Here is a 26,004-nt window from a genome sequence, read left to right on the forward strand (position 1 = left end):
TGGCTTATCTCAAGGGAGGATTTGGATGCCAGCTGTCCTTATCCTACAGTTAAAATCCATTTCAGCTACTACAGTGGGATGTTTTATCTGTGGACACTTCTTGCATGTAATCCTGCATGTGAGTCACTGAGTCCTGTGTGCATCTCAAATCCTCTGTGGATTTCTTTTTTTATTGTTCCTTTACTTTTCTACTTGATCATGCAAAGTGAATGTTTGCAGAGGGGTGTCTCACTCCTTCTCTTTTTGTACTGTCTAGGACTAACTCTTTAGATAGGTGCTTAGTGCTAACATGTTGAACATATGAATGTCCTGTAGAAGCCATGGGTCTCTGGAAGAATCTTGCGTGACCTTCTTCAGGTCTTATAATTCAGAAACATGGAGCTTGGCATTGTTTAATTAATACATGTTTGGTAAGTCAGTATAGGTCATGACAGACAGCATAGTAGTTGTATTTTTGCTTAAAAGCCATGATGTTTAGGAAGGGTCATTACAGCAAGCAATCAAGTTCTGGAGCTGATGTGAGAAAATCTTCCTATCAGAAAAGCTCTTATCTTTTCTCAGAAGCTTCTGAGAATGCTGATATTAAGCATTTTATTCATTCTTGTTGTTAAGAGGAAGCTGCTGAGGACTCCCAGCTGCAGTCTGGGAACAACTCTGGTGTGAGCTTCTGAGTTCTGTGAATAACAGCTTCTCCTTGTCTGCAGCAGCGAACAGCAAAACAGGCAACTGCAGAAGGATATTGTAGGAAACTTTGTTGGCTTCTTTTGTCTTCAGACTGGAAAGTTTGGATGTCCATGTTACCCTAAATCACTTCAGAGGAAACCTGCTGATCAAGGATGTGCTTGATGTTGTATTAGGGGGAGAATCTACTTTTCCTTGCATACCTGCAGCACCATTGATTATATTCATAGTAAGACTTTTTTTGCAAAACAGAAACAGAAGTTTGACTTAGGGGAAGAAAAAAAGAAAAACAAAAACCAACAACCATGCAGGAGATACCTGCGTAATTATAAAGCTGCATTCATCAGTCAGGATCTGGTTTTGCAGTGCAAATGACTGAGGAAATTCTGTAGCTGTAGGAACTGCTGTAATTTTGTTTTGGTCATCTCATAATGGTGTCCAACTCTGGACTGAATGTGAAAAATGAGGACTGACAAACAGGATTAACAGTATAATCACTATTATGTAATCCCTGATTTTTTTTTAGGTAAGATGCATCAGGTCTTTCCTGTTCAGTGACATTAGTAAATTTGGAAACGTAATTGGTTTATGTTACTGTCCCACAATACTGCCATATTCAGGTGACCTGAATTCTACCTTAGTACTCTGTGCTTGGTATTTATTAGCTAGTTCTAGACTGTGTTTCTTCATGTCGAACTGCTTACACATATGGCTTATAATTAAGGTAAAGGACACAAGTTTATGCCCAGGGTTCTTAAACACTTGCAGTAATTTCTAATACAGCTCAATAACTAATGAGAGCCTTACAATTACAGGAATCCAGTATTTTATAATAAAGTTGTGTAATAATTCTGATTCCAGATTTTGTAATGCTTCACACCATTATCACCCATTGCTTCATTTGGTATATTGAAGTGTTTATTGTTAAAACTAAGTTTACTTTTTAAATGTGCAAAAATATTATGCTTTCTAGGCTGAAACCAGAAACACTGGAAGATGATCTTGATAAATATGCTGCAAGTGCCATGAAAATGAAGAAAGAAAAGGTTGATCTTAAAGAATTTTCAGCATACCTAGAATTTCCAGTTTCTCACACATTAGAAAGTATGTTTGCTCTTTTTGATGAGGTAAGGAACAACAGGTTAAAAAAATTTTACGAATTTTGGTAAATTCCACTTTAACCTATTTCTGCTCCACTTGAATTCACCGAGATATGATTTTGAGTCTTTCACCATGACATTTGCCTACCACGTTTACCTTTCAGCAATGTAGAGGCACTTGTCATCAGCTAAATAAAGCATTTATTGAGGTAGAAGTGAAAAGTATCAGCTGGACAAAAATTGTTTTCTTTGCAGATGTAAAATAGAAAGAAGAAAAGTAGGGTCAGGCTAAACCTCTGCTGCTGCTCATTGCAACTCAGTGTTAGCTGATATTTCACTTCCCTTGTAAGTACTTGTTCTTCTAGGATGCCTGAAATTTGAAGGACTTAGGAACTTGGCAAATGAGCCAGTTTTTCATTCTTCTGGCATTGTCAGACTAGGAAAATTACTATTATCTTTGTCTTTATGAGATGCTGTCTGGACCAGGAGGTGGATATGTTCACAATGTTCTCTCTAGGACGAAAGAGCACATGTCATGTATTCAGGCCTTAAATTAGGCTGCATTATCCTCTGGTTCTCTGGTTTTAATTTCAGCCCAGTAATTTGGATCGTTGAATGTAAAAATCTTAAATACGCAAGTGAAGGGTGACAGTAGCAGCACTGTCTTCCAAAAATATTTAAACTATGACTTTTGATTGAGACTCAGAAAAGGGCCTGCAGAGCTTTCTTGCCCTCACATGATTTCATTTCAGTGAGACTGTTTTTTTGCTGTGGAATATGTAACAATCTGTCTGAATATTCTGCATCTTTAGCTACTGTTTGTTATTTATGATAATTCTCAGACAAACTGCATTATTTTGAGGAAGGTTTTCCTTCACAGAATGATGACGGCGTAATTGACATTCGGGAATTTGTCATTGCTCTGTCAGTTGTCTGTAAGCCATCCAAAACCCTGGAAACAATTCAGTTGGCATTTCAGGTAAGCAGCGTTTTTTTTGGAAATTTTTAATACTGCCATTACACTTCATAGTAAGTTTCACATTCCTTTTAATGCTTCAACACATTTTAAAACAATATTAATGGAAACTTAGATTAAGAGGTTATGTTGAGGGAATGCATTGCATGTTTAAGTTGTCCAAAGTTATGGAAATCTGCAGTTTGAAATTGTTCTTTGTAGAACTCAACTTGAGTCTCAAACCTTAAGTCCTTTGTATTGATTCCTCTAAACTAAAGGTGGTTGAGTTGTACTTGCTGCTTTTAAAATGGTTAAATAAAATCTTATTTTTCAAGTTAATAAAGTATTTTTGAAAAAATTCCTGCATGTTAATAGAGATTATTTATCCTGTTATCTTCTTGTTCAGTTTTTCTTCCCTCTTAGTCTTACCATCTTTGTGTGGTGGTCCTGCAGTCTTTGTCCAGACTTTTTGCTTCCCAGAAGTGCTCCTGATCTTGTTCTACCCCTCAGTGGTTTCTTGTAGCATCAGCACAGATTGTTAATGCAGGCTTTTTGGGAAAGTGACAGCAACAATATTTGTTATTCTGGTGGGTTTCTGACACCTTGAGTTATTTCAAAGTGAAGCTGTTTAGTATATGACTGAAGAACTTGAAAAATAGTATCATTATATGCTGATGATACAAAACTGGGGGTAATGGCTGATGGACCTGAAGGCTGTCCTGCCATTCATCAGGACCTTGATAGGCTGGAGAGGTTAATGGAGAAAAATCTGACAAGGTTCAACAAAGACAAGTGCAAGGTCATGCCCCTGGGGAGAAATAGCCTCAAGTACCAGTACAGGTTGGGGGCTGACCTACTAGAGAGCAGCTCTGCAGAGGAGGACCTGGCAGTCTTGGTGGATGGCAAGCATTGCCTAAGCCAGCAGTGTGTTCTTGTGGCCAGCAGGGCCAATGGTATCCTGAGGTGCATCAGGAAGAGTGTGGCCAGCAGGTCAAGGGAGGTGATCCTCCCCCTCTAGTCAGCCCTAGTGAGGCCTCATCTGGAATACTGTGTCCAGTCCTGGGCTCCTCAGAAAGATGAGGAGCTACTGGAGAGGGTCCAGCAGAGGGCCACAAAGATGCTTAGGGGTCTGGAGCATCTCTCTTATGAGGAGAGACTGCAGGTGCTGTGCCTGTCAGTCTAGAGGAGAGAAAGCTGAGCGTGGATCTCATCAATGCAAATATTTCAAAGGTGGGTGTCAAGAGACTGGTGTCAAACTCTCCTCAGTGGTGCCCAGCAACAGAACAAGGACCAATGGCCATGAACTAAAACACAGGAAGTTCCACTTCAACCTGAGGAAGAATTTCTTTACATTGAAGGTGGCAGAGCACCAGAACAGGCTGCCCAGGGAGGTTATGGAGTCTCCCTCTCTGGAGGCATTCCAAACCCATCAGGACTTGTAATGTGTAACCTGCTTTAGGTGACCCTGCCCTGGCAGGGGGGCTGACTAGATGGTGTCCAGAAGTAATCAATCAATAGTATAGCTAACTCTTTCTGTGAGGAAACATTTTTTCAGGATGTAAGAATATGCAAATAATTGTTTTACAGAATAATTATTTGTAGAAAAGTATAGGCCCATGACAGTATGGGGTATGCTTATCCTGATTAATGCCATTTAGACATAGGCATTTTATGAAAACTGGCCTTTGGATGTTGGTCAAAGGAATCTTGATTTTTTACATCTGACCAACTGGAAATGCTGTCTACTTTAGGGCGCCCTAAATACATCTTCTGATTTCACAGACTGTCCTGGAGTTTAGACATGTATCTCAATGAACTAAATATTTTCCTCAGTTACATATTTCCAAGTATGTTAGTGTTAAACAGTCTTGTCACTGAATTCTAGTGGTCCATTGTAATTCCAGTGGTTAGGCATGTCAACATAGGAATTTTTTTCTGAATATAGCAAGCTTTACTTTCTAAGCGTACACAGGTGAACTGATAATATATTTTACCAGGACTGATCTGAAATCCTTAATATGTCGCATCAGTCTGAGAGTGAATAGAATTTCCATTACCAAACTTTAATTTTGTGTTACTTAAAGGTGATGCTGTTTATAGGAATTGGTGTTCAGCTTTGCAATGACTTATCTTGCTGTCTCGATTCACAGCTGTACCAGTCAGAAAGTGGAACTATAACAGAAGAGGATTTAGCTCATATTCTGAAGACTGCCATGGGTGTGTCACAGATTAATGTTACACATCTTTTTAGAGCTGTAGATGAAGAAGAAAAAGGAAAAATTACATATGGTAAGTATTTTAAGTGGATCTGAACTGTCACAAAATGTCAGAGGTGCCTGAACCCAAGTTAATATACAACAGTTATATTTTTATTAAAGTCTACCTTTTTTTGTTGACTTGTTGACTTTAATACTAGTAAAAGCACTGCAAACAAAGTAAATTTACATTTTTTGAAATGAGTTTCACCTTTGATATCAAATACCATGGTTTGCATGTTTTCAGAAGTTTTCCCTTCCACATGGTCACATAATATGTAGATTGGCTCTTTCAGAACATTCTCTTCTGCGAGTTCTATGTATGTGAATATGGATTTTGAAAGAAAGCTGCTTTAGTTCTGTCTTGTTGTTTTGTCTCTTGTATCTGGGGGCAGGAAGCGAGGAGCTTAACCAGGCTGCCTAATGTGTAGCGTGTGATGTAGGTGGTATGGAGGCAAGAAAGTTGCATTTGAAAAATTCAGACCAGGGTGAATAGATTGTGCTGGGAGTCAAAAGTACTTGTGTGTTACTGCATGAAACATGAAGAATCTTAAGTAAGGCTTTTCATCTACATTTTTTCATTTAGGTATGAACTGAGTTGTTGATAGCCAGCATATCATGGATCTCCAGTAGAGATGCTTGTGACATACCCTGTTCTAATTGTTTTCCTTCAGGATAATCACTGCATATTTAGTATGTAAAAATTTTACAAATTAAGACATAATTGTTAGTGAATCATAGTTTCCACATTACTAATTCCTATGTTTTAGTCATACAATATATGTATAAAGCTTTAACTGCAGGAATATTTTAGTCACTGGAATGAGTATCATTGCTTTTGCCCTTCCCTTTTTTCCTGACTGCTCTGTCTTCTCTCCTTGGTTTCTGCTCTGCTACCCTTTTCCCTTCTGTACCTCTCATCTGTCACATCCCAGCATTTCCATGTCCATCCTGCCTATTGTCTTTTTCCTCCCTATCACTCCAAACTGATATGTGCAGTGACTCAACTCTTCCCCTCACCTCCCCATCACCAACTTCAAAAATACCAGCTTACCAATCTTAAGGTGGTAAGCCCAGCAGAACTCTAATTTTGTCACACTTCATTGTTTGAGAATTGCTAGATTTGCAATCAGGTACAAGTGAACTCTGACCAGTTCATGTGAGTTACCAAAGAATTAATACTTTAATATTCATCTTTAATAGTTGCATTTGAATCTACACTTTTCCCCTGAATGGTCATGGTATGTTCCCATCACAAGAAAATCTGGACCACTGAGCCACAGCAGTGGCCACTGAAGTGCTTGGCTCTCATTTTCGCTGTTATATTTTGTGTAATCCAGATGAGACTTTTGTAAGGCTACACAAAGTAGGTAGTAGGATGGTGTTTACATAATTTCTTTAAAGCTTACCTTGATTCTTTTTCTGTCAAAGTTATCATTTTATAATAAAACATTGCACTGATTTTAACATATCTGTAAGCTTAATAGTAAGAATAAATGTCCAGTTTATTGTGGTAGAGAATTAGAAGTTGAAAATAAATTTTGGTATTGCATTTCTGTCTTGAAATTTCCTGCCATAAATATTCAATCTCTTGCCTTTCCTGAGAATATGTAGAATTTACTTACTAGAAAGGAGAGGTGGAAAAGCTTGCAGACTACAAGGTTCTGAAGATAATGTCTGGACAAGTTCTGAGAAATCAAAACATCGTGTCTGATGGAAAAATACTGATGTTACTTTGGACACACACAGCAGAGATGTCTGCTCACCATCTTCTTCTTTCAAGGGTGTTGGAATATGAGGCAGGAATTAGGTCTTGGGTCTCACTTGTAAGAACAGAAGATAAAATATCTGAAGTATTAAACATAAATTGCCACATGTACAGTAGAGTCCTTGAAGCCAGAGATCTTATCCCAAAGGAAAAGCTCAGGTTATGGGTAAACAGAATAAGCAACAACAAAAGAAATTTTTATAACTAGATTGATAATCATGAATCTAAATTGGATTCTCATTACATATTCGAAAGCACACTAGTGGCCAGGAATCTGTATATTAGTTCTCCTCAGCAGTGTGCTCTTGGCTTAACTGTTCAGATGGACTTTGATTGCAAAGCTCATCCCTTCACTGTAATATAGAGGCAAGATTTTTCAGTTGTAAGACATGATTCTGGAGGGTTTGAATAGGTTCTGTAGGTGAGCATTGCAAATTCTGTGAAACTGTCCACCAGCTCTTGGTGGACAGTACGTGACTGTGAAAGCATTCTGGAGACTGCCTGGCTTGCTGTAACCAGAAGAGAAGGGAAATTGACAGTATTGTAACTATCTGTATGGATGAACATTCAAAGAAGGAAGAATTATTTGTTCTTTAAGATTAGTATCTTTACCTGTATTAACAGGATTATCCTACTAAGTTGCTGTATGCAAAGGTAATTATGTAGCTGAGGGGCAACAAAAGCTAGAGGGCACTCATGAACACAGAGATTCCAGGAGGAGCAGCAAGTAGTAGAAGGGTATTTCAAAGGCAGAAGAAAAACCTTTTGAAGTTCTTGTAGTACATGTGCCTACTTAATGCAGAGATGTAAGCATGAGTCTTAACTCCACTTTATGTTCTTTCTTTTTGTCTCTTTGCTCTTAGTAGGGTTAAGAAGCAAAATTACTTTTTTTCCCCAAGTTAATGACTAAGGTGGCCTTTTCCTCCAGTCTAATGCTTCACAGTTGCTTTCAGCTTGAGCTCCAAGGGGAGACCTGTGATTAGAAGTAATGCTGAAATAGTTCCTTCTTCCTACATCACCTTGTTTTGCATTTCTGGTAAATGAGGCAAATGCGATCCCAAGCACTTTTCTTTGGACTCTGCTGTGTACAAGTTTGATAAATATTCCTTAATATCTTCAGGATAACCCTAACCCAAAATGTCACCTTACTGAGATTTATCCAAAATGTTATCCACTTCAATTCAGTCCTCCCTGGAATCTGAAGTTCTCTATTTGGATCCAGTGCTGCTAAAACATTGAGGGATGGATCCTGACAGAGTTGTCAGGGTGACAGTTTGAATAGACACTGTTGTACCTGTATGAACAACTGCTTTAAGGGATTTTCTGAATTTATTTTCCAAAAGGATACTGTAGCTTTTTGAGAAATTGCTTAGAATGGCATCAACAGTTAGTCCAGTTTTTCCCATGCAAAAAGGATTATGCTTAATGTGACTGCAAGAGCATCTGCAGTACAGGCAGTTAAAATTTTTATACTTGTCTTAGTTGGGCTAAATATCAATGACCTTTCCCCAAAAGGGCTGTTTTTCATAGTCACTAGTACAATGCACACATTGTATGTATTATTACAAAAAGTAATACATCCTTGGGGTGGGCTTAAAGTGTCCATGTGAAAAAAGGGAATTCTTTCATGTTCCTGCTGTAGGCCAGATTCAGTTCGGTTTCACAAAATGTGGTTAACTGTTCTGATTCTGATGAATCAGTTCATACTTAGGTGTTTCTAATATATTATTGCAACTACTACCTCTGTTAAGTGCTTTAAATATAAAAGAAAATTCTAAATTTTCTTCTTGAAAAGGGTCAGATGCATCACACTTTGCTATGAGATTATTTTTTAAAGTTGAACTTGCATTAAATAATGTTGAGATAAACATCTTTGCTTTATGTATTTTCAAATGTTTTGAGTTCCCCTTTCTTATGAAGACTATTGTCCGCATGATCCATCAGGCTGTTGTGCATACAGCTTTTTAAACATGGATGGTAATGTTGGTTTTCATGACTTGAACACAATCAGCTTTTCTTGAAGTTACAGGGTCCAAAATACTTTAGATCCATATAAATTGTGAATAAAGGATAGTCTAATTTTTGTTTGTGAAAAGATGAAGTTATGTTTATTGCCTTCTCCCCACCTATCCCTCTGCAGGATTGCCCTACAACTTCAGTGCCCCTGTGAGTCAAATGGCATTCCTGTGCCTTTTGCAATATTGAAAAGTCATGTCCTCTCAAACAGAAGGATGATAGAAAGCTGTGGTAGTTCTCTTCCATAACAGCCCGGTTGTACTAGGAGGAACTGGGCTTCACTCCTTTGAAAGTCTTCTTCAGCTGTGATCTGCTCTGCACTCTGAGGAATTCGTGGCATTGCCTGATTATGAGCTCTTCTGGGATAACAGTGAATTTGAGTAGGCTGTATGTGATACACTGTAGGTGACTGAATTAGTGATTATGTTCACATCCAGTTTCTTCTAGTGTCAGTTTACATTTTAAGAATAGCTGCGTATTACTTGGGTCCTGTACAGTGTTTTGCATTTCAAATCATAAACAGTCATATGGGCAAACTGTGACAAGGCTTCAATGTCTGATTATTAGCACAAAATGTTACTTCTTGGTTAAGGATTCTCTGCTCCCCCAAGAACTAATACTGCTCATTTTATTGCCATATTAGTACCAAACATTGAAGTCAGAGGTTTTTTCATGTGTTATAAATTATCTTCTCACAATATTGTTCTCTAAAATACTAGGATTTTTGAAATACTGAAATCTTGAAAGCAGAGGGTAGTGATGACAGCTGCTGTTAGGTTGAAGCAAAACATTAAAGGGCATGTTTGAAAAAAAGTTTAAGAACTTAAGAAATGACTACTCATGATATTCAGTCATCTTCAGCTGGAGGGCTTCTGCCCTTCCCTCAGCGAGTGGTGAGATGCTGTGTCAGGACATGTGGTGCTCATCGTGGGTTTTAATGCAAATCTGAGTCTGTTTACCCCTTCATACAAGCTAAGCTCTGGCCTCAAGTATTTTAAAAGGGCTTAGATAACTCTTTGCAGCATCTCAGCTCTGGGGATGTGGTAAACTTATGCTGAGAAGCTAAAACAAGCAATGGAGATAGCATTATGTTAACTGCTGCTATTTTTCTCCAAAGAGATTGTGTGATTATATATGTGTAAGTGTTCAAATTTAGCAACCTTCTGTTTTAAAGAGCTGATTCTGTGTAACAACAATTTTTTTTAGATGACTTCTACACATTTGCTGAGTTGCACCCACACTTTGCAGAAGACTTTCTCTATGCTGATCAGATGGGAGCTGAAAGCACCTTGGAGACTTCATCTCTTTCTGCTCCTAATGGTATCTGTACTGACTTCAGCCCTGACAACACTGATGATAAAAACAAGACCCTGCAGAAGAAACTGAATTAACACTGCAACTCTTACCTTCCTCTCCTGGTGAGAGGGTTGTCTTTTCTTGGGATTTTCATAAGTCACTCCAATTATACAGCAAATACCAGTTTTGTGTGTGAAAGTTCTTCTACCTTAATATCATTCTTTGAATCATATGTGCTATATTTAACACGTTCCAGGTTACTTTGGGAAAGGTGTTTTGTTGTTTGTTTTTTTAAAGGTCTTTGAAAGGCAAAAATGTGAATGTGCTTCATTATAAATGTTCATATTTAAAAGGAAGCAGCACACTTATTTATATTCCATTGGCTAGTTTCATGTACAAAGTGTCGCACAAACTGTGCATGTATAAAGAAACTCTAGCTACTATGGTGTTAAATGCACTTTGGTGATTAGTGTTTTCCCTAGTTTTGAGGATGTTTATTTGGGGTCAAAATTTGCTGTCCCTATTTGCATAGTCAGACCTGTTGATTTCAGTGGGATTATTCTCTTGAGCAGGGCAAGCATATTTTGGCCCTTTGTTTTGGTTTCAGTGAACAGTTTGGAAACAGGAATACAAAAACTTGCTAAGGATTACTTTATATTGTTGAATGACAAAATTGCTTCTCTTTCAGTTTATTCCATGGTAGAATGAAAAGGAAAGGCTCCTTATCCCTCACCCCAACACTTTGTTACTGTAATCTTCCGGATGCAATTAAACATGAATTTTGTCCAAACTGACGTGCCACACAACTGTTTGCAAATACACAGCTAAACTGTTTGTGCTTTTCTCTTATAACCAATTCAAATCATGTCCACATTTTAATCGGAGAGGTTTATGCAATTGTATTTGGTTTAGATTTATTGAAAACCACAGGTTTCTTTTGTAGCAAGCCTGTACAGATAACATAGCATGGAACACATCGTGAAAATTTCATTGTATCAGCTCACGTTGGAAAAGGTTGCAGTTACTTCAGAGGCCAAGCCAGCAACAAGTTGCAGAACAGCCTGAAGAAGTGCTAGTTAAATCACTATAGCAACAGTACATGTACTGCATGTAACGTATATGAAGCTTAAAATAGTTTAGAACTGTTAAAAAATCCACCACACTAGTATTAGAAATACTTGTTATGTTTCCTTTTGGAAAGCCAGATGCCTTAACTACCACTGAAGGTCTCAGAGAAAAATCTAGATTATTGTAAAACTTCACTGATTAGTAAATGTGACAAAAGCCTCAAGGGTAGGAAGGAGGAATGTCACAAAATAACTGTGATGGCAACTTTGCTTCCAAACAAACAAACAAAAATCTTTTCAGGTAATTTCTGTAACTAATTTTGTAGGGCTGTGCTAAAATGTGATGGGTTTGTGATTGGAAAACTGTTGATACTTCAATCTTCCACGTGTTAGAGTAATTTAAAACTAGATTTGAAAGGGAGGAATATAAGCAGCAGAAGGAAATCTGTTTGTACCAAATGCTTTTATAACTATTTTTCAAATAGCAGGATGTGATTTAGAGCTCATTAGGGTATTGGAATGTGTCCTTAGAAATCCATAACTGTATGTGGCAAATCTCTAAACTGGAACTGGCTTTAATAAAAAGGGTAGGAGGGAAAAAATGTAAGAAAATACGCTTTCTGTGGGATATGGGGTAATTACTGAATTTTTTTATTTGTCTAGGTAACATATGCCAAGCTGGCAGGGCTGCAGCAGACTGGCAGACATGATTTCAATTAAAACTAATGATGAAAAATAGGATAAATGGTTTGGAAAAATAAGGCATGTAAGAAACTACACTTAAGTAGGAATAGTCAGCAGCACAGAGGAGGGAGTGAGTATTTTTGAGTTACGTCTTGGGGCAGGGTTGGCACAGAGTAGGACAAAGTGAGCACTGTTAACTCGTAGCTGCAGGAAAAATACTCATCATAGTGGGATGCATCAGCAGTGTAGCCTGTGAGAAGCATGGTGGTATTAAAGCCTTACCCAAAGTACCTGTCCGTGTTGGGGCACCTGAGAAGAGATGGGGATAGCTGGATAAAGTCTGAAGGACGACAGAAGGTACTCAAAAAGACATCAAAATTATCCTTTATTCCAGAGAAGAGGAGACTGGAGGAAGATGTGAAAACAGTCTTCATATACAGAAAAAGTTGCCGTAGAGAAGATAGGAATGCTCTTTTCTCCACATGAGTGGTAGATACAGGCTATTGATTTAAAAGGCAAGTTAAGCATTAGGAAAATTTCATTACAATACACCTAGCTGAGCTAAGGAGAATGGGTTATTCTACCTGGGGTGAGAAGCCTGCCTTCCTTCACTGGATGTCTTTAAAACAGAGCAGACAGCTGAGACAGAGACACTTGATTTTGTTGATCGTGCTTTGGGGTCACGGGGAGATATCCTTTAGGTTTGTTTTCTGTAGTTATACAGTATGTATTTAAGTCAGTATGTAAAGGAAGGCACATGTAGCCTGGGCATGTTCCGTCTCCTCTATAAGGCATTTTATGGCACGTGGCTCAAGGTGACTGTCTAAGATAGTTACCTTTTGCTTTGTATGTGAGTTTGGGATTTGAGAATTTCAGGGTGCAGGAGATGAGATTGAGTTCCCTGAGACACGTCTGAAAAGAAGAAAAAGGTAAGCTTAGTATCCCATGGACAACTTTGAGGTGAGAGACTCTCCAGAGGAAGAGATACTTTGTCCACATCTGTGAAAATGCAAAGAAAGATGATTGAAGTTGGCTGAATATGAGTGTATCTAATTTGTGTATATGTTGTGTGTATCTTGGGGTTTTTTTCCTGAAAGCCCATAGGTTCATTTGGCTTCATATTTTTTTTAGTGAGGGAGATTTTTTCCAGTTGTGGTGAGTGTAACAGCTGCACTTGTGTGCAGTTAAGCTGTACAGAGAGCATTGAAGGGCACTGCAGCCTATAGTAGATGGGCCCTTAAACAGATGCCACATTGTGTAGTGAAGAGGCACTGAAATCCTGTGTGTCCATGAGTTCAGTCCAGAGCTGCCTGCTGAAGAAAGCTGGTGACCTGCACACTCTTTGATTGGTGAGCAAGTCCTCTTGCTGGATGCAGTAATTTTAAAATAATAAAAATAATAAAATATAATGCCAAATAGCACTTAGATTAAGAAATGAATTGTGATTCTTCCTCTTTTGAGAAGTTATTGAATGAGGTAGAGACATAAATAGGATGAATGATAGGGTGAAGGGTCAGCCTGCATGGAAACATTGTTAGATCACACATGATGTCACAAAAAGGGGAGATTAGTATCATTCTGGTGATTTTAGCATCTGGAGAGTATAAAGCTATAATATTAGACTGCCTTGTAGAGAGAGAAAAGCCACATTACCAGAGGGTGGTGTACTCAGGCCCTTGAGGGCTGACCTCTAGCACTGCATGACTGCAGCAATATTCCTTACAATTCATGTATCAAACTCTGACTGCTGAAGTGTGTCAGTAGTTCCCCACAAGAAGCCTTTTTAAAAGGAACTTGACTTGGAGCAGCAGGGTTGTGACAGGCAAGTTTTAGTGACTTGCTGCAAAGTCAGCATGGAAGAAAAAATTTCCTTTCCCCTTCACCACACATTGACACGTAAATGCTTTCCATTAAAATATTACAGATTTTACAGACAGATTGTTATAATTTAACTGGTGGTATCAACAGGCCCTAAAATTACAGGGAGAGATATGAAACAATTACTTCAGTTCTTTGCAACTATTTAACAATAAATGATCCTTTACACGGAAAATGCAGGGCATGAAGGCCTGTGATGTTTCTGGTGAGCACTTTTCTCCTGTTATGTAATACTGCCATCCCTTCCCAGAAGAGCTCTTGCATCAGCCTGAATTTTTACATATTGTATGAGATATGCAGCCAAAGCTTTGCTATTTTTGTATGGCTCAAGTATACTCTGTATTTTGAATGTATTTTAAGTTACACAGAAAACCATGAAATCCAAGATATTTGAAGTTTTTGTGTTTTAGTTTGGAGGGGTTTTGCTTCATTTGTCTTTCTGCAAACAAATGAAACTATGCTAAAACCAAACAGATTTGGTTAGGAGCTGCAAAGCATGTTTAAATCTCTCTCTACCACAGGATGGCAAGTGTTATTACAGATTTTTCAGGAATCCACTGCTGTAAGCAGATGCACTTCAAAGGCTTTATAGGTAATTTGTAAGCCTTATGGAGAAACTGGGATGTACACTTGGTTTTATAGGAATTAGTTACACTAGATGTTTCAATGTATTTATTGTAGCTGGAATAATCTTAGCATGATAAATAGCAACCAGGCTTCTGTGTGTTTGCTAATCCCACTTTGAAAGTGTAAATCCTTAGGCCACAAAGTTTGAAAAGGAGGCACGTGCACAGTAAGGAAGTGATGCAACCTCTTCAGTGACAAAGCTGCCAGAAGTAAATACTGAGTTTCACACAGAGCTGTTTAATATTTCCATGTCAACTGAATAGTTTTGTTAGCTAGTTCAAGGGCTGAGCTGGTTGGAATATTTTTGTATTCATAAACTGTAGTATACATTTTTCTAGAAAAGTCATTGTTGCACTTCAACATCTGATACGTTTCCTAAAGCAGATGTGGTTTTATTAATTTATGAGCTCCCTTATAAGGCCACCTTGGTATTGCCATTAAATTATTCCTCCTACTGTTATATTGCCATATGGTAAGTACAAATTTTCATGTTAGCTATTGTAGTCACTTTCTCCTCTCGGTTCCTTCAAAAATAGAATTTCATTTAAAAACAAAACCAAGACAAAAAAAACCCAGCATAGGCTGACTTAAAAAATAATAGTTGCAAAACTAGCAGCACATGCTGTAGATCCTATGATCTCAGAAAAAAAAAAGTAGTAAAAAACCCACAAAACACTATAAGCACAGCTTTGCATATGTTATGGGACTAAAGAAGAATGGACAGTAAACCAAATTCTGATTAAAAGCTCTGGCCAAGTCACTTTCATTCTTCTTTAGGTCAGACTATGGGTCATAAGACCTTCTGAAATGTTGCATTTTGCTTAGCCTGAAGCCTCTGCGTTTTTTTCTAGCAGCCCTTTCATGAGTGCTGTAGAAGCAAAAAATGACAAACATGTTGGCCATTAGCAAAACTAAAGTTCAGCTATATTGAGGCACTGAAGTTCCCTGTGAGCAAAGCATTCCAGATACTTTGATACATTTTAGGTATCTGAACTTCACCTAATTTGGAAAACTTAATCCCCAAATTATTCTGAATAGATCATTACCAAAAAAAAAAGAGTACAAAATTGAAAGTAAGAATTTATCCTCATGCCATTGATAATTAGTTATTAATTAAATAGATTATTAATTAGCCCAGCAAAACTGCAAGATCTGTTTCACATATGAACAGCAAGGCTGAGGTTGTTGCTTAGGTAATTTTGCTGTCTTGACTAGACAGGAATTAAGCCAGGTGGTGCTCAGTCAGAGGATGATTTCTTGAAGATCCTGCAGCATCATGTATCCAAGTAATGTCTCTGTCACTGGCAGTGCAGCCAATCAGATTTCATATTCTCACCCTGCCTTTTTCCTTTGAATTCTGAAAAAAAGTATTCAAACCATGACAGTATTCAAACCTGATAAAAAATCCTCCACCACCATCTCAGAGGCACAAAGATGATTATTCTGTGCTACAGCTACAGCAGTGAGCTGGGTATACATGTTAGTCACCAACACCTTGTGATCAAACCATGCATAAATTATATAATAAACCATGCATAAATTATATAACACTGACGTAAAACTACTGTGAGAACACAGCAGCAAACAGGTCATCCATTACATGTGCTTGGACTTGGGTCTGTATTTCCTTCATCTCCCAGTGCTTAAGTTAAAACAGTTTCCTTCTCTAGAAAACATTTCAGGTTTATTTCAAGGTAATAATTACTTTGACTGCTACAAGACTGGGTGTGATTGGTTTTGTAGAAAGCAGCTTCTCTTTCCACAGATGGTAAGATGTGCTTTATCATGTGTAAAGGGATTAAACTGAAGTGGATGATACCAAGAGAGCAGAGGATGTAAGAGGCTTATAAAATAGGGGGTTTATGTTTCTGTGACATATGCTGAGACATTTCTGCAGCAGTTGGCACTGCCTAGATTGTCTTGCAAGTTTATTAGGCAAAATAATTTTGTTTGTTGTGTGATGGCAGTGGCTGCTTATTCCACTTTCCTTACCTGAGTGGCAGAGCAGAGTACTCCTGTGCAGGCTGACTTTGGAAGGCCATCTGTAACTGATACAGATGTATTTGCAATTTTCAAATGATCAGTCTCTGGGAGCAGAAACAGTAGAATCACCTTAGCACAGATTGCACCTAAGTAAGTTACTCCTGTTAATTAACTTATCTGTTTGGGGTATTTCATGAACATGGTTGTCATGCTGCTTGATTCTGAGCTAAATTGCACAGAACTGTCTGAACATTAGAGCTCATTTGAGGTTAGCTTGGGGATCTCAAAAAAGGTGCTGTATAATAATCTGTTGGTATAATGTTCAATTTCAGGTTTTTACTTTGACCAAAAATGTTAGAACCAAGAGAAAAGTCATAACGACTTTTGTAATACTCTATTTTTATACTGTCAGTGGGGTGTTATTTAAGGGTGCCAGTTCTGAGCCAAAATCAGCTGGAGAAAAATCAGGCTGAACTTCTGATCCCAAACCAGCAAGTAGAAAAGCCCATCAAGGCTAGCATGGCAGCAAAGCTTTTACTCTGTAGCTGACCTTTTTCCACAGTAAAGAAGGATCTTTTCTGCCTCTTGGGCTGGTGAATTCAGCTAACTGTACCCCTCGTTCTTGCTTGTGTTGTTTGTTCTTTGTAGGTATATTGCAGCCTGAAGGAGACCTTGCTGCCTCTTAAGCTTAAGTGACATTCACACATTTTCTCCCTGAGCCACCAGTGGCAGGTGAATATTAAAGTCCTGTTCTGCTAATGCCACCTAAAACTAAGGGTCCATGTGCTGTTTTAGCTTATGCCTGCTGTTAGTAAAGGATTGCTCTTTCTTTTCCCATGCTTCAACCAATGCAGATGTGTCCAAGCAACAGCAGGTCTGAAAGAGCTTATGAGAGTCAGTTGTTCCTGTGAATAACAAGAAATCAAATTCACAAATATGGTACAATGAAATCTTAAATGGTTATTGACTTCTGACTTGCTATATCACTTTCAGTGTGAGCCTGTTTACTGCCCAGTTCCAAATGCAGCATCTATAAATGTGTCCCTAAACAAAGTCTCCTCGTGGATACTGAAGAAAGCTGATGCTCAGACACTTTTCATCCTACCATGGTACTGCAAATGAAATTCATCTGTTGATAGGTTGTTTCTAAGTCTATGAATGTATATGGGGGAAACCCAAATACATATCTTTTATTCACTATCCAGCATGAAGACAATTTTGTATTTTAAATGCTAAAGAAATAAACTTTTAAAGATCTTTTATGCCCTAAGTATATATATTTTTTGTCCTATGTTTTCTTTTATAATGAAGTTCAAGCAAAATATTTCTTATATTTCAGAATGGATGCTTAGGTTAGCCAGTGCTGTACTTTCTAGACAACAAAAGCAGTTTTGAAGTAAACATGTAAAAATTAAATTGTATTTTTAAATATGTGAATTAGAATTCCTTTAAGTTAAATATGTCTCCTTAGCAATTGTATATACTTAGACAAAAAGTGAAACTGTTGCAGGTTCTTGTCTCTATAGTTGTTTGTGTTTGGTGATTTGTTCATGTTGCTTTCTCAGTTGCTCTAAGGATATTAAGAGCTCCATGTAAATCAGCAGTATTAGAAATAGAAGTATATTTCTTTAGAAGTGGTAGACTTTTGTTTCCTGAATGAGGACCAAGACTAACCATCAGCTAACCTTGTATTATGTACTATACAATTTCAATGTTGCTGAAAGTATTTGACATCTGTTCAATGGGACCACTTTCTAAACCTTTTTTTAATTCCAGCATCTCTCCAGGTGTGTGAGACGTTTCTAATTTGATCACAGGTACTAGTTCATCTTTTTGGAAATATAAAACTGAGTAAACAAGCTGAGAAATAATTCAGGAAAAAAAAGTTTTTGATCTTTTGAATTATTGGTGAACTTGCATTGAGGATATAATTTCTATATTTTAGGAAAATAATATTACGATGTTTTTGAATACACTTGAAACTTTAATTGCACAAGCAAAAAAGTTAAACTTTTACATGATCAGATTTTGGAATTTTCTCTACCGCTACTGAATCCAAATTAGGCACTGCCATGAAGGGGATGCTTTTAGTTGGAAACCTGAGCTGACAGCAGGAAGCTGTTTTGTAGGAACTCCCTTGCAAAGTATCACATTTTTGTTCCATCAGTGGTACAACTTCTGTTGTTGACTTCAGGCCTGCTCAGGCAGACCTGGTGTGTTTAAAGATGCGTAGTGGCTGCAATCTTTTTAAAGAGCCCTTGGATATGCAGTGTAAATCTGAAACAATGTATAGTACTACTGGATAATAATGATCTAAATGCATATTTTCTGCTGTAAATTTCCCTCACATGCTCCTGTGATATGTGTACATAGACTATTACCTTTGCACTGACTATACTTCATACCTGAAGAGAAAAAACTAGTAGTGTACTAAAGATGACTGTACTTCCTGGTTCCAAGTGTGGAAATACTTCTGCAGAACAAAAAGTATAGCTTCAGTGCTACAAATTTGATTTTTATATTTTTTATTAACATGCATGGAAGACTAAGGATAGTATTTTTTAAAAATGAACTTGTTTTTTGTACATTTTTCAATGTTTAAAACTATATGATTTAACATTACCTCTGAATACCAGTGATCCATACATTTTTCAAGGAAATACCTCAATTTGAACATTCTTCTCTTGTTAGTTGTCTGATAGGTTGAAATGGACCACAGTGTGTGCTGAAGTGAGCCGTATGATGTAGATGTGCTACAGAGATGTGTGATGATTTACTAAAAGGGAACTAAATGATACACTACAAGTGTTGATGTGCAGTTACACAATCATGGCTCATTCTTCCCAACTGGACATTTTCCTCATGAATGGCTTGTAAATTGAATTTTCAGCGTGAAGCCAAATTAAAACTGAAAAAAAAAAGTTTGGTTTCTTCTTGATTTTGTTTTGAGATTTTTTTTATAAACAACAAGGTTTACAATAAGGGAAAGGATACAAACCATAATTGTGAGTAAGACTGAGTCTGTATATGTTTAGGTTTGCTTTGTTGATACATGTTCTCTGTCAGTGTGTGTAGGAAAACAGTGTTTCTTTACCTGACAACCGGGAGCATGAAACGCAGGGGCTTAAGGGGGAGGTTTTTGTGAAAAAAAGGAAAAAACCAAGATGCTGTGTGACAGTAGTTTTGACTCCAGATCTATTTTGTGTGCTTGAAGAAGAATATTGAAAGATCAAAAAATATTCAGAAAAGTTGCTCCAGAAGTCTGGAGAATAAATCTGTCTAAATTAGAGTGAAGTAGCTCTGGCTACTTTTATTTATCCAGGAAATAGCCAAGAAGGGATACGACACTTCAGATATCTACATACCTGAGAAACTGGTAACAGGGTGAAAAAAAGGCATATTCTGAGGTCCAGTGGATATAAGCTGAACCAATAAGAATACAAGTGAAACACTGGGAAAGTTTACCAGAGAAATACCATACATTCATCATGATATAAAGATTTCAAGGGAAGACTTGTTAGTGATTTTCTTAATGTCATTCTCTAATTTCAAGTGATGGAGTTGTTGTGGTTTAACTTCAGCTGGTGGCTAAGGACCACACAGCCCTTTGCTCACCCCTGGTGCGAAGAAGAGGAGAACTGGGGGGAGCTTAGGGGGGAGGGGAAGGAAAAACCTGTGGGTTGAGATAAGAACAGTTGAATAGTTGAAATAAAATAAAATAATTGTAATGAAAAGGGTGACAAGAAAAAGAGAGAGAAATAAAACCCAAGAGAAACAAGTGATGCGCAACACAACTGCTCACCACTCTCTGATGCCCAGCCCCTCACTGAGCAGTGATCAATTTCCCCGCTAACACCTCCCCAGTTAATATACTGGGCATCACGTCCTGTGCCATGGAATATCTCTTTGGACAGTTCAGGTCAGCTGTCCCACCTCTGCTCCCTCACGGCTTCTTGTGCACCTCCTCACTGCCAGAGCATGGGACACTGAAAGTCCTTTACTTGGGGTAAGCACTGCTGAGCAGCAACCAGAGCATCAGTGTGCTCTTAACATTGTTCTCATACTAAACCCAAAACCACAGCGCTGTACCAGCTACTAGGAAGAAAATTAACTCTATCCCAGCCAAAACCAGGACAGTTTATACACCTTATTCTATACTGTTTATGTCATGCCCATGTTCCACATTTTTTAATGCACCATCACCTTTCTTGTCTTTTAGCATAAACACACAGATGTCATTCCCTTAGCCTGTGGATCATCCCTGTAAAATCCGTGTTGAGTTCTCTTGGCTTGAGCTAGCAAAATGCCAACTGCCCAACACAGAATCAGTCTCCCTTCCCTTTCCAGCTGAGAAAAGGGAGAAAGGGAAAAAAACCCTCAAACTAGATTTAAACTAACTATATATATATATTTATACAGAAAAGAGAAAATTAAAAGCAAACTACAATATAACACATTTAGACAAGTTAGATATAACAATTTTCTACTTCCCACCAAAAACACATTCCATCACTCCAAATCCATAAGCACCCCAAAAGACAACCAGAAAGAAACAGAAAGTATAACAACAAAATGTTTCTACTTTCCTGAAACTCAAACAAAATGCAAGTAGCGGCAGCAGCAGCAGGGCCCAGACAGCAAGACAGCAGCTGTGTGTCTTGCCTCTACTTTGGCCATGATGGAACTGAGTGAACACCTCCTACTTCTGTACTCATATCTCAGGTTTGCATCATCTGGTATGAAATATTTCTTTGGTTGCTTAAGTCAGGGGATACCTGTCTCTCCTAATCTATGTAGATTCTCTGAGCCTGCTAATGTGAGGCCTAGCTAAAACTACCACATGAGTTCATTTAATCCATGACTTTTGGGCTCCATTTGTCATAACAGTCCCTCAGGTCAAGAGCGATGGTGTGGTGTTGGATTGTTGCATTCAGAAACCAGTTCTGATTTCTTCACTACTGCACCTGTCCAGTTCCATCAGTGCTCATTCTTCATTAACCTACGTAACTTTTTCTGTAGTGTCCTTGACACAGTGATCCAAAGGGAGTCAGGGTCAGATCCCCAAATCTGGAGTGGCAGAGACAATGCACTGCTGATCATACAGTCACTATAGAAGCGATAATACAGTTTTATATAGCACTTACATAGAATTTATGATTGGCTATTCTCATCCAAAATCAAATCCCCTTAAGCTATGCATCAGACTACCCAATCCTACATTACCTACCAAGTGCACTCAGGTTCTTGAGCAAAAGCAATCCCATGGATGGGTTTGCCTTTTCCTGAGGCAGGAGTAACCCAGATTGTTTTCCCCAGCATAATTTTCACATGATCCACAGGAACTTTATCCCCTTCTGCGGTACATAAAAATTTTCATTAGAAAGGGCCAACCCAGCTGGCAGATCCCATCATGTTGATTAACCACATGGCATTTGCTAAATCTGTATCCTGATGTTGGAAGGTCCAGCTTTGCTCTGCCTCTTCCTCCTGTTCTTGTGGTGACCTCTCTTTGTTCTCCTTGACTAAACAAGCTGACTTGTGTGTCCATGACTTCTTGTGTATAGGAGCAACTGATACCAACCCAGGCTGGTTCCTTGGTTCAGCTGCTGTGCCTGTCACTAAGGCTGGAGCAGCCTTAGTGCCTGTCACTGAGGTTGGAGTACCTGCAGCACCTGTTGTCTTTGTCATCAGTTGCAGAGACCTTCTTTTCCCCTTGAGGGTAATGAGTAAAGTGGCCAGACCCCAGCACACTGTGATTATTTGTGTCTCTCTGAAATAGCCACAGTGACAGTATACATCTTCCAGATATTTCACTAGCTTTTATGGATTCTTCACTTCTTCAAGGGTGAAGTTCCAATGTGCTGGAGATGCCCACTGTCTGAGCTACTTGCCCATGCAATCCCACACACTCTGCTACTCAGAACTATCCAGCCTCGGGGCAAGTCTCCGAGTAGGATTTTTAAATAGCTGTTTAACCTTAGACCAGAGCTGGAACACACACAGCAGACATAGCAATAGGAACATATTGGTTTGAACAGCCAAAGAATATTCAAAATGCTCAAGAGGTGTCCAAGGAGGAACAGTAAAAGGCATAATTAATTATTAATAGTTTCCTATAGATGGGTCACGAAGTCCAGAACTGACAGCAGTGCTGAGTACAAATACCAGATTAGTTTCAACCATTCCATCATATCATAAGCCAGAGTTACAAAGTACAACAAAATTATAACCTTGGCCCAGTTCCCATGGGTGACAAACAGGACAACAGAGAACACATACTGCAAGTAAGGTATCACATAACGCAACTTTAAGAACAAGCACATCCGCTTTAAGAGCAAATAAATCAACAGAGCATCCAGCAACTGATAAACTAATAATTAATATTTATATTTGTTCTAATGTGTTCTAGTCTGATTTGCTGTTACGTCAACCCACTTGGCCCCACATGGGATGCCAAAAAGAACTGTTGTAGTTTAACCCCAGCCAGCAACCAAGTTCCACAGAGCCACTGACACCACCCCCGGCTCCTCCCCTGGTGGGATGGGGAAGACAATGGGCAAAAGGTAAAACCCACAGGTTAGGATAAAAACAGTTTAATAATTTAAATAAAATATAATATAACAATAATATTAGCATAATAATTGTAATGAAAAGGGAGACAATAAAAATATATAAATAAAACCCAAGAGAGACAAGTGATGCACGATGTAAGTGCTCTCCAGCTGGTGACCTATACTGGTCCCTGAGCAGCAACTGGCCCCTCCCAGCCAGCTCCCCCCAGTTTATATACTAGACATAACATCCTGTGCTATGGAATATCCCTTTGGACAGTTCAGGTCAGCTGTCCCACCTCTGCTCCCTCACGGCTTCTTGTGCACCCCCTCACTGCCAGAGCATGGGACACCGAAAGTCCTTTACTTGGGGTAAGCACTGCTGAGCAGCAACCAAAACATCAGTGTGCTCTTAACATTGTTCTCATACTAAAACTTAAAACACAGCTCTGTACCATCTACTAGGAAGAAAATTAACTCTATTCCAGCTGAAACCAGGACAGGGGTGGATGCACATTTTGAGTATTTTCCCTCAAAGTGTATTTTCAGTCTTTTGTGTGAAAGAACAGACATCTGTAGTTGATAGCAAATGTGTGTAATTTCATTCTAAGAAAGAAAAATTGTATTTGTCTATAATACAATTTAATCTAGTTATTTCTTCTTTCAATAAGTCCTACTAGTCATGCAGCAGTGTGGCATGCTTTCTTATGAAGAAAAGCATTAAAACCTCAAGTTCTTTTGCTTAAATATATTGTTCTTTTTTTCTTTTGCTCTAAAAAGCAAATAAGTTATGTGTTCTATCTTATGAAAGTAGATTAAACTAGAAAATTATTCAACTAATGCCAGAGGATGCAATCAGAATGTGGGACACTTTCACAAATGCTTATTCATTGCAAAATGGAAGTGATTGACATAATTTCAGTATGACAGATGTGTAAATGCACTAAATGCATGCAAGATTCCTTTCTTCTGGAGGTAAAGATCCACCTACCTGATACCATCTGGATTTAACCCTGTTTTTCCCTGCTGCTTGCCTCAGGGTAGCATGAGGCCTGCCAGAGGTGACAGGCTAAAAGCCTGGCTTTGCTCTGCCCTGGCAGCAGAGCTCCACTGAGTGCCTATTGTATCACTTGTATGTGTTGCAGGGAAACTCCTGGTTGTGCCACCTCCCTGAGCAGTGGTCTGTAACCTGTGCTTGTGCTGCTTCCGCCCCTGCACATCTTCCCCCCGAGCCCCTCAGCTGAGGTGGACTTGAGGTATGTACCCACCTCACCACTTTCTCCTGCTTGTCCCCTCCACGAGCACACACGAAAGGACCACAAGAAATGCTCCTTTTTCTCTCCCAGCACAGGGCCTGGGAGAGCCTTCCCAGCTCCACTGAGGGAGAATGTTGGTAGCTCAGGCCTATGAGAGCAGAGTGTGACTACTTGGCAGGTGCCCTGCCCAGAGGCTTCCTCAGCTGCTGACAGATGGACACCAGTCCCTTCCCTTCTTCTGGGTTCTGCCACAGCCCTTCTCTGTTCGCTCCTGTTCACAAAAGCACAGAACATGCTGAGTTGGAGGGGCCCCACCAGGGTCATTGAGTCCAGGTCCTGGGACATCCCCAAGAGTCACACCATGTACCTGAGAGCATGGTCCAAGCGCTTCTTGAACTCTGTCAGTCTTTGTGCTGTGACCACTTCCCTGGGGAGCCTGTTCAGTGTCCAACCACCCTCTGGATAAAAAAACCTTTTTCTAACATCCAACCTAAAACTCCCCTGACACAACTTCAGGCCATTCCCTCTGGTCCTGTCCCTGGTCAACACAGGCAAGAGATCAGTGCCTGCCCCTCCTCTTCTCCTCTTGAGGAAGTTGTACCTGCAGTGAGGTCTCTCCTCAGTCTCCTCTTCTCCAGGCTGAACAGACCAAGTACCCTCAGCTGCTTAAGGCCCTTCACCATCTTCGCTGCCCTTCTCTGGACACTCTTTAATAGCTTAGTGTCTTATATTGTGTCCAAAACTGCACACAGGACTCAAGGTGAGGCTGCCCCAGGGCAGAGCAGAGGGGGAATGGTTTGGGTTGGAAGATCATTGTTCCAACCTCCTGCTGTGGGCAGCAATACCTTCCACTAGACCAGGTTGCTCAGACCCCATCCAGCCTGGCCTTGCTCCTTTCCTTTCCTTGACTTTTGGGTTTTTTCAGCATATTACACTCCTTGCAGTCTGTGACTGTGCATCAAAGGTAATTTTTGTTAGACTGCCGAAGGATATTTTTATTATTATTATTGTTATTATTATAATTATTACTGTTGCAATTATTGTTGCTATGATTACCTGGTGGCGCTGGCTGACAGCTGAGCCAGCAGTGGGTCCACAGCATCCTGCCCGTGCCCGCACAGTGTGCCCAGCCAGATCAGGGAGGTGGCTCTTCCCCTGTACCTGCCCGGGTGAGGCACCCCCAGTTCCGTATGCAGGTCTGGCCCCTCCGCTCAGGAAGGACATTGAAGGGCTGGAGCAGGGCCAGGAAGGGCAGCAGAGCTGGGGAGGGGTCTGGAGCGGGGCCAGGAAGGGCAGCAGAGCTGGGGAGGGGCTGGAGCGGGGCCAGGAAGGGCAGCAGTGCTGGGGAAGGGGCTGGAGCACAAGAGGGATCTGCGGTCCATCTGCGGCCGAGGGAGCTGCGGCTGCTCATCCTCAGGAGGCTCAGGGGAGATCTCCGTTCCTGCCGGCAGGCTGCAGCTGGGTGGGAGGCTGTCTCCTCTCGACAGGACAAGACGACATAGTCTCAAGCTTCACCAGGAGAGGTTTGGGTTGGATATTGTGGGGAATTTTTTCACAGAAGGGGTGATTAAACATGGGAATGGGCTGCCCCGGGAGGCGGTGGAGTCACCGTCCCTGGGGGTGCTTTAGGGAAGACTGGCCGTGGCACTCGCTGCCATGTTCTTGTTAACACGGTGGTGTTGGGTCACAGGTTGGACTGAATGGTCTCAAAGGTCTTTTCCAACCTAATTAATTCTGGCATTCTGTGATAATTACCATTTCTACCATTACCGCTACTACCTGTCCCAGGCCCTGCCTACAGCGCCCCCTACCGGCGCCCGTGGCCGGGGGAGGCGGTGCTTCCCGCGCCCGCCGGAAGTGACGTAGAGTCCGGCGGGGCGGGGCGCG

At 39.8% G+C, this 26,004-nt stretch overlaps 1 protein-coding gene across 1 annotated transcript in view; it reads left to right on the top strand.

The window, feature by feature from the left end:
* The window catches only part of LPCAT1 (lysophosphatidylcholine acyltransferase 1), a 65,703-nt gene extending 48,118 nt beyond the window's left edge, over positions 1-17,585 (top strand). Inside the window, exons 11-14 of the mRNA XM_071553545.1 lie at positions 1,655-1,808; positions 2,662-2,760; positions 4,887-5,025; positions 9,982-17,585. Coding sequence (XP_071409646.1) covers positions 1,655-1,808; positions 2,662-2,760; positions 4,887-5,025; positions 9,982-10,166 — 577 coding nt within the window. The 3' untranslated portion in view covers positions 10,167-17,585. The remainder of the gene's footprint in view (positions 1-1,654; positions 1,809-2,661; positions 2,761-4,886; positions 5,026-9,981) is intronic.
* The last annotated feature ends 8,419 nt before the right edge of the window (positions 17,586-26,004 follow it).

Source organism: Pithys albifrons, chromosome 4 (genome assembly GCF_047495875.1).
Source record: "Pithys albifrons albifrons isolate INPA30051 chromosome 4, PitAlb_v1, whole genome shotgun sequence".
NCBI classification, from domain to species: Eukaryota; Metazoa; Chordata; class Aves; order Passeriformes; family Thamnophilidae; genus Pithys; species Pithys albifrons.